Source organism: Euprymna scolopes, chromosome 6 (genome assembly GCF_053919585.1).
Source record: "Euprymna scolopes isolate OS-2025 chromosome 6, ASM5391958v1, whole genome shotgun sequence".
Classification (NCBI taxonomy): Eukaryota; Metazoa; Mollusca; class Cephalopoda; order Sepiida; family Sepiolidae; genus Euprymna; species Euprymna scolopes.
In genome coordinates this window covers 149168208-149177821 of record NC_136487.1, presented here as the reverse complement: position 1 = coordinate 149177821, position 9614 = coordinate 149168208, and the positions used below count along the sequence as shown (strand labels likewise).

Here is a 9614-nt window from a genome sequence, read left to right as displayed (position 1 = left end):
GAAACTGAACATAGTTCAGGGCAAGTTGTGAGAAAAAGGTCTAGGAGACTTGCATACTGGCCGTCATTGTCGGGCACACGGGTGGGTTCGTGAACAATCTGAGTGAGGTCATAGGCAACGGAGAAATCATGACAGAATCTCCCCTCATCATCGGTCTTGTTTGATTTTGGAGGATTTTACATCTTTAAGGAAATTGGCAGAAAGATACCGAGTATAAAAGTTTTTTTCATAGCGTGCAAGTGACTCTATAAGTCACTTCGTCGGTCCGTCGATCCGTCGGTCCGTCGATCCGTCGGTCTGTCAGTATGTCCGTAACACTTTTGTGCTTGGCCTTTTTGGGTACGATCAAAGGTATGTTGTTAATAGATGCTGTTCTTAGCTTTTTAAGCTTTTCTTGGCCTTTTGGCCAAGATCGAGGTGTAGCATCTGTTCCGGCAGATACTGCAAGCTATGACTAGCTATGACTAGCTGTGACTGGCAGAGACCAGATGTGGGGGCAGCCCCACATGCCTGACCATTAACCAGCTCCCATTTCCCACCTCTCGGGAGCTGGTCCCCTTTTTCCCTTCCCCCTCCCTTCACTCCTCACATTAAAAATTGGCCTTGTGCCTAATTTGCTCGGTGGGGGAGCAAATAAATACCATCTGTTCCGGCAGATACTGCAAGCAAAGACCAGATGTGGGGGAAACCCCACATAACTGACCTTTAACCAGCTCCCATTTCCCACCTCTCGGGAGCTGGTCCCCTTTTTCCCTTCTCCTTCCCTTCACTCCTCACATTAAAAATTGGCCTTGTGTCTAATTTGCTCGGTGGGGGAGCAAATAAATACCATCTGTTCCGGCAGATACTGCAAGCAAAGACCATATGTGTAGCAGCCCCACATATAAGACCTTGGTCAATGTGGGGGCAGCCCTTCATGCCAATTGTCACTATCCAGCTCCCCTGCTCCCCGGGGGTCCCCATTTCCCCTTCACTCCTCATATTAGGGGTCTTGTGCCTAATTTGCTCGGTGGGGGAGCAAATAAATACCCTTTTCTTGACCTTTTGGCCAAGATCAAAGTATAGTATCTGTTCCGGCAGATACTGCAAGCAAAGACCATATGTGGGGGCAGCCCCACATATAAGACCTTGGTTAATGGAGGGGCAACCCTTTATACCAATTGTCACTATCCAGCTCCCTTACTCCCCGGGGAGTTGGTCCCCATTTCTCCTTCACTCCTCACATTAAAAATCAGCCTTGTGCCTAATTTACTCGGTGGGGGAGCAAATAAATACCGCTTTTCTTGGCCTTTTGGCCAAGATCAAACTGTAGTATCTGTTCTTACTACATGCTGTACTTATGTTTGTAACTTTGTGATATAAAGTGGGGGATCATTTTTCTGTATTAATTTAATGTAAAATGATCACCCACTTTACAACCAGTCAGTCTCAAAGCCATGCAAGTCATTCTCCAGATCATTCAAGTTGTTTTTGAAGGATTCCAGTTATTTTTAAGCATTCAAGTCATTCTTAAGGTCATTCAATTCATCCTTAAGTTCATTAAAGTCATTTTAAGTCATTTACTTTTTATTTATTTAAGTCATTTCAGCCCATTTTTCGGTCATTTTAGTTTATCTTTAAGAATTTCATGTCAATCCTACATTCACGTATTCATTCATTATACGAGAGTACGCGACTAATGGCTATCGAACTTGTTTTTCATAGAGATATCGCGCTATTTTTGTTATTTTCAGGGAGAGAAATTATGAAATAAAAAATAACAACTAAATAATTACTACATAACTTCTATAGAAGTATTGACTTATAAAATAGTGAATATCAGCACATAAGAATCAATCTAACTGCCCAGTCTAAGTGAAAAAGGCTATGATTCCTAGCATATCTAAAAGAATATCTAGATTATCTTATAACGAGCACATATTTAATTGTAAGAAACATATTATAATGAAGCATATGAAAATGAAATGGATGCAATGAACCAGGGAAAACGAAATATACAGCAGGGAAACCATTGCCATGGGTTATTATTGTTGTAAACATTATAAGAACAATATTACAAACAAAAATATCAGAATACTATAAGAAACTCACAAGAACATCTCGTAAATATGGATAAAAGGGAAAACAGATGTCTAAACCGCCGTACAGCGCCTATGTCCAAAATAATTTATCAAAAGATTTTTATTAAATTCTCAAGGAGACCTTACCTAAAAAGAATAGGAAAATTCATTAATCAAAATACAGTTAAATTTTCATTGTCACAACCACTATCTTAGTGAAAACTGTAATAAGTTTAAACAAATCCGTTCAGCTGAAGCTATTTTTTTCCTTATTTTGAAGTGTTTAGAACAAAAATTGTCGTGAGAGATTGGTAGAGTCTGAAGAGGTCAACTCTTTAAAGTTTGACCTCTTGGAAGCAAAATTTTCGCCGCAAAACTGATTAAAAAGCTTGCTTAATGTCTGCATTGCACTTTATGTAAAATTTCAAATATTTAGACCTAAAATTCGCTGAATAGCTTGCTAGAGACTGCAAAGGTTTAACCTTTTTAATTTTGACCCCTTGGCAACCAAATTCTCGGGGGAAAAACGATCAAAAAGCTTGAATTATGTAAAATTTAAAATGTTTAGACTAAAAATTGGCCGAGTAATTTGCTAGAGACCACAGAGGTCAATTTTTTAAACTTTGACACCAATTCTGACCCCTTAACATTTATTGTTTTGGGTTTAAATCAAATTAAAAAGTTTAATCCATGTCCAAGTAACTTCATCTAAAATTGTAAGTGTTTAGACCCAAAATTGGCTGAGGAGTTTGCTAGAGTTTTCAAAGGTTAAATCGTTGAACTTTGACCCCTTCACAGACTGGCCGAAAACCGATTAAAAGGATTTTCCCAAATCTCAATACCCCTTATGTCAAATCTCGAGTCTGTAGACTGAAAATTGACAGAGTAGTTTGGTAGGGAAATATACACACACCCACACACACACAGACAGATAATTTCGCTTTTATAGATATATAGATTATTTGAAGTCGCTCTTCAAGAAGAAGAAGAAGAAGAAGAAGAAGAAGAAGAAGAAGAAAAGTAGAACAAGTATACAAAGAACATTAGAAAAAAATAAACGAAAGAAGGAAAAGAAGACAAAAGAAAAGAGGAAGAAAGAGGGGAAGGAACGTTTTTTTTTTTTTACAAAGGTGTCACCACTTATCAAGGCCTGGAGACCACTCGAGGATAAGGGTTATTGAATGTACAGTAGTCAATGGGATAATTTCTTAATAATCGTTAGTAGTAGAAATTTGGTAAATTGGATTATTTAATGGGATGGTTCATCAAGAATTTGTTTACGTTGGACTTGATGACAACCGTATTATAGTCAGCTGAGAAAACAGATTAACGGAAGAGAGTTCCACAAGCGTGCAGTTCTGAGAAAGAAGCCCTGTTCATGGAATCTACGTTTCGTGTTAGGCACAGATAAAGAGTGGGGACAATTATTGACAATAGTTTCAGCTAGACGTATGTCTTTCGTGAAAGATTGGCGAGGAGAGACCATAGATTGAAGCTCAGTCGAGCACTTGCCATGGAAATAACGATAGAGCAGAGAAGTAGAAGAAATGCAATGCGTTTAGAACGAAAGAGAAAGAAAGATGGAAACTTCAGCTGCCACATCATCACTGCGATTACAGAAATCCGACCAGCAAGTTTCCTCCGATGAACTGACGTTATGTAGGGAGTGAAGAAAACCACAGACTAGTCAACAACACGAGTGTTAACAACACCTTTTCTCCACATTAAAAAACGACCCTGGTGTCTAACTCTGTCCCGTGGGGAGGCATTGTAAATAGGAACATAACAGCGTTATACAAAATGTAGTGAGAATTACGTAACAATGGTTTCCGAAAACTACCACACATGCAGTTTACGAACAAAGAATATAAAAACAACATTGAAATTCAATAATCTTGTTTATTCAATAAAAAATTTTTAAAATAATACATATAATTTGAGCCTTTTTTTTTTACTGAAGATCATGAATTACAGATTATTTTTGTATTCTTAAATATCAGTTATTCATCGGGAAATTTCGGTAATATTCGGTAATGTTCGGTCGTTTCCAGGGTATTATCTTTTATTTTATTATGTGTGCACTGTTTTACGCTGCGACTGCGATGTTAAGATTACAGGGTCTTGTTCGGATTTCCAACAAGTCTTCTGTGCAGGAACAAGGTCCTTCTAACGGTCCAGTACATGTACGATTTGCTGACATCGTGTTCTCTAGGCACTCGGTCCAAGTGCTCCAGTCGGTCCACTCGCGAACAAAGGGGCAGAAATCAACCTGTTGGATGTCGCTACATGGAACTTGTGGATTTCTGGAATGGAACAGAATAATAATTAAATAGACAAAGCATGATCATAAACGGGTTTATAAATGTTGTGGTGTTTCCACCCTACGGATAATAATGCACTTTTCTACTCATTATACGACATAATCACGTTTGACACACCAGTTCCTGTCAGATCACCGAAGTTAAGCAACGATGAGCTTGGCCGGTACCAGATGGGTGACCATTTGAGACTTCCAGGTACTGTATGTGTTCTTCGTTTATCTCAGCATTATTTCCAGTCGTCCTGGACTTCTTCTTACAACTGGATTCAAGCAGTGCTGATTCAGGAAAGGTGTGGTTGGAGATTGCGCAACACTTGCCACATAATTACACGCACAGCTGCCCCTACAGGGGGTATCCTTTGTCTTTCGAGACTGAACGGAGGCATCATATCCTGCACATTAAAAACGACCGGGAGAATATGTCTCGACGTTAGCACATCGGTAATGCAAACGCCGTGTGCTCGTGGCAGTCGGACTAACGTATATCCACACTTATTTGTTGTTCAACAGTTTCTGTTTCTCAATAATAACCGAGTTGTATCTTTCTTACAGACTATTGTGAGACCATAACAATTAGTATGAAATAACATACACTTAACACGTATAATATACAATATCCCAATATTGGCACAAAAGAAATGTTTTCATTTTCTGGGTTTAAGCTTTCGTTAATGATTACATATATTTTCAATTTGTTAGAAACGATATAATGTTCCGCTTGCTAATATTTTTGTATTATTTAACAAATTTATAATTTACTTTTAATTAAAATAAGACGGCAAATAAATAAATACGCGTTAATAATCTTACAATGATGTGTTTAAAAAAGCCGGAAGTCAATCCCTAAAAATTATCAACATAATATCTCTTTAATTTTTTTTCATGAAGTTATTTTTATGTATTTCTATGTACAGGATTAACTTCTAAACTCATTAACCGATCATCATGAATTTCAGAACACAGGTTTTAGGTGTAAGGATTGGTAATGTCGTATATATTTATTTTAATTTAGATTTTTGCAATGAAAGACAAGTATACATGGAAAGTCTTTATGTATATTTTAAAAACAAAGAATTAGATATTAGGTTATAAACATTGCTAAAATGTACGTTTTTTTTGTATATTTTAAAAACAAGAATTAGATATTAGGTTATAAACATTGCTAAAATGTACGTTTTTTTGTATATTTTAAAAACAGGAATTAGATATTAGGTTATAAACATTGCTAAAATGTCAGTTTTTTTTGTATATTTTAAAAACAGGAATTAGATATTAGGTTATAAACATTGCTAAAATGTCAGTTTTTTTTGTATATTTTAAAAACAGGAATTAGATATTAGGTTATAAACATTGCTAAAATGTCAGTTTTTTTTGTATATTTTAAAAACAGGAATTAGATATTAGGTTATAAACATTGCTAAAATGTCAGTTTTTTTGTATATTTTAAAAACAGAAATTAGATATTAGGTTATAAACATTGCTAAAATGTCAGTTTTTTTGTATATTTTAAAAACAGGAATTAGATATTAGGTTATAAACATTGCTAAAATGTCAGTTTTTTTTGTATATTTTAAAAACAGGAATTAGATATTAGGTTATAAACATTGCTAAAATGTCAGTTTTTTGTATATTTTAAAAACAGGCATAAGATATTAGGTTATAAACATTGCTAAAATGTCAGTTTTTTGTATATTTTAAAAACAGGAATTAGATATTAAGTTATAAACATTGCTAAAATGTCAGTTTTTTTGTATATTTTAAAAACAGGAATTAGATATTAAGTTATAAACATTGCTAAAATGTCAGTTTTTTGTATATTTAAAAAACAGGAATTAGATATTAGGTTATAAACATTGCTAAAATGTCAGTTTTTTGTATATTTTAAAAACAGGAATTTGATATTAGGTTATAAACATTGCTAAAATGTCAGTTTTTTTTGTATATTTTAAAAACAGGAATTAGATATTAAGTTATAAACATTGCTAAAATGTCAGTTTTTTGTATATTTTAAAAACAGGAATTAGGCATTAGGTTATAAACATTGCTAAAATGTACGTTTTTTTGTATATTTTAAAAACAGGAATTAGATATTAGGTTATAAACATTGCTAAAATGTACGTTTTTTTTGTATATTTTAAAAACAGGAATTAGATATTAAGTTATAAACATTGCTAAAATGTCAGTTTTTTTGTATATTTTAAAAACAGGAATTAGGCATTAGGTTATAAACATTGCTAAAATGTCAGTTTTTTGTATATTTTAAAAACAGGAATTAGGCATTAGGTTATAAACATTGCTAAAATGTCAGTTTTTTTGTATATTTTAAAAACAGGAATTAGATATTAGGTTATAAACATTGCTAAAATGTCAGTTTTTTGTATATTTTAAAAACAGGAATTAGGCATTAGGTTATAAACATTGCTAAAATGTCAGTTTTTTTGTATATTTTAAAAACAGGAATTAGATATTAGGTTATAAACATTGCTAAAATGTCAGTTTTTTTGTATATTTTAAAAACAGGAATTAGATATTAAGTTATAAGCATTGCTAAAATGTCAGTTTTTTGTATATTTTAAAAACAGGAATAAGGCATTAGGTTATAAACATTGCTAAAATGTCAGTTTTTTGTATATTTTAAAAACAGGAATTAGATATTAAGTTATAAACATTGCTAAAATGTCAGTTTTTTGTATATTTTAAAAACAGGAATTAGATATTAGGTTATAAACATTGCTAAAATGTCAGTTTTTTTTGTATATTTTAAAAACAGGAATTAGATATTAAGTTATAAACATTGCTAAAATGTCAGTTTTTTGTATATTTTAAAAACAGGAATTAGATATTAAGTTATAAACATTGCTAAAATGTCAGTTTTTTGTATATTTTAAAAACAGGAATTAGATATTAGGTTATAAACATTGCTAAAATGTCAGTTTTTTGTATATTTTAAAAAACAGGAATAAGATATTAGGTTATAAACATTGCTAAAATGTCAGTTTTTTTTTGTATATTTCAAAAACAGGAATTAGATATTAAGTTATAAACTTTGCTAAAATGTCAGTTTTTTGTATATTTTAAAAACAGGAATTAGATATTAAGTTATAAACATTGCTAAAATGTCAGTTTTTTGTATATTTTAAAAACAGGAATTAGATATTAAGTTATAAACATTGCTAAAATGTCAGTTTTTTTGTATATTTTAAAAACAGGAATTAGATATTAGGTTATAAACATTGCTAAAATGTCAGTTTTTTGTATATTTTAAAAACAGGAATTAGATATTAGGTTATAAACATTGCTAAAATGTCAGTTTTTTTGTATATTTTAAAAACAGGAATTAGATATAAAGTTATAAACATTGCTAAAATGTCAGTTTTTTGTATATTTTAAAAACAGGAATTAGGCATTAGGTTATAAACATTGCTAAAATGTCAGTTTTTTTGTATATTTTAAAAACAGGAATTAGATATTAGGTTATAAACATTGCTAAAATGTACGTTTTTTAATATTTTAAAAACAGGAATTAGATATTAGGTTATAAATATTGATACAATTTCAGGTATTTTTGTATATTTTAAAAACAGGAATTAGATATTAGGTTATACACATTTCTACAATGTCAGTTTTTTGTATATTTTAAAAACAGGAATTAGATATTAGGTTATAAACATTGCTAAAATGTACGTTTTTTTGTATATTTTAAAAACAAGAATTAGATATTAGGTTATAAACATTGCTAAAATATCAGTTTTTTTGTATATTTTAAAAACAGGAATTAGATATTAGGTTATAAACATTGCTAAAATGTCAGTTTTTTGTATATTTTAAAACAGGAATAAGTTATTAGGTTATAAACATTGCTAAAATGTCAGTTTTTTGTATATTTTAAAAACAGGAATTAGATATTAGGTTACAAATATTGATACAATTTCAGGTATTTTTGTATATTTTAAAAACAGGCATTAGATATTAGGTTATACACATTGCTACAATGTAAGTTTTTTGTATATTTTAAAAACAGAGATTAGATATTAGGTTATAAACATTGCTAAAATGTCAGTTTTTTTATATTTTAAAAACAGGAATTTGATATTAGGTTATAAACATTGCTAAAATGTCAGTTTTTTTTGTATATTTTAAAAACAGGAATTAGATATTAGGTTATAAACATTGCTAAAACGTCAGTTTTTTATATTTTAAAAACAGGAATTAGATATTAGGTTATAAACATTGCTAAAATGTCAGTTTTTTTGTATATTTTAAAAACAGGAATAAGATATTAGGTTATAAACATTGCTAAAATGTCAGTTTTTTTGTATATTTTAAAAACAGGAATTAGGTATTAGGTTATAAACATTGCTAAAATGTCAGTTTTTTTTGTATATTTTAAAAACAGGAATTAGATATTAGGTTATAAACATTGCTAAAATGTACGTTTTTTTGTATATTTTAAAACAGGAATTCGATATTAGGTTATAAACATTGCTAAAATGTCAGTTTTTTTTGTATATTTTAAAAACAGGAATTAGATATTAGGTTATAAACATTGCTAAAATGTCAGTTTTTTTGTATATTTTAAAAACAGGAATTAGATATTAGGTTATAAACATTGCTAAAATGTCAGTTTTTTGTATATTTTACAAACAGGAATTAGATATTAGGTTATAAACATTGCTAAAATGTCAGGTTTTTTTGTATATTTTAAAAACAGGAATTAGATATTAGGTTATAAACATTGCTAAAATGTCAGTTTTTTTGTATATTTTAAAAACAAAGAATTAGATATTAGGTTATAAACATTGCTAAAATGTCAGTTTTTTTTGTATATTTTAAAAACAGGAATTAGATATTAGGTTATAAACATTGCTAAAATGTCAGTTTTTTTGTATATTTTAAAAACAGGAATTAGATATTAGGTTATAAACATTGCTAAAATGTCAGTTTTTTTGTATATTTTAAAAACAGGAATTAGATATTAGGTTATAAACATTGCTAAAATGTCAGTTTTTTTGTATATTTTAAAAACAGGAATTAGATATTAGGTTATAAACATTGCTAAAATGTCAGTTTTTTTGTATATTTTAAAACAGGAATTAGATATTAGGTTATAAACATTGCTAAAATGTCAGTTTTTTGTATATTTTAAAACAGGAATTAGATATTAGGTTATAAACATTGCTAAAATGTCAGTTTTTTTGTATATTTTAAAAACAAGAATTAGATATTAGGTTATA

At 30.4% G+C, this 9614-nt stretch overlaps 1 protein-coding gene and 1 pseudogene across 1 annotated transcript in view; one reads left to right on the top strand and one right to left on the bottom strand.

The window, feature by feature from the left end:
* Positions 1–1273: 1273 nt before the first annotated feature.
* Positions 1274–1416, top strand: LOC145278512 (U2 spliceosomal RNA; annotated as a pseudogene).
* A 2523-nt stretch (positions 1417–3939) lies between these two features.
* Positions 3940–9614, bottom strand: part of LOC145278275 (salivary peroxidase/catechol oxidase-like) — a 62597-nt gene continuing 56922 nt past the window's right edge. The window contains exon 14 of the mRNA XM_080130568.1: positions 3940–4363. Coding sequence (XP_079986694.1) covers positions 4147–4363 — 217 coding nt within the window. The 3' untranslated portion in view covers positions 3940–4146. The remainder of the gene's footprint in view (positions 4364–9614) is intronic.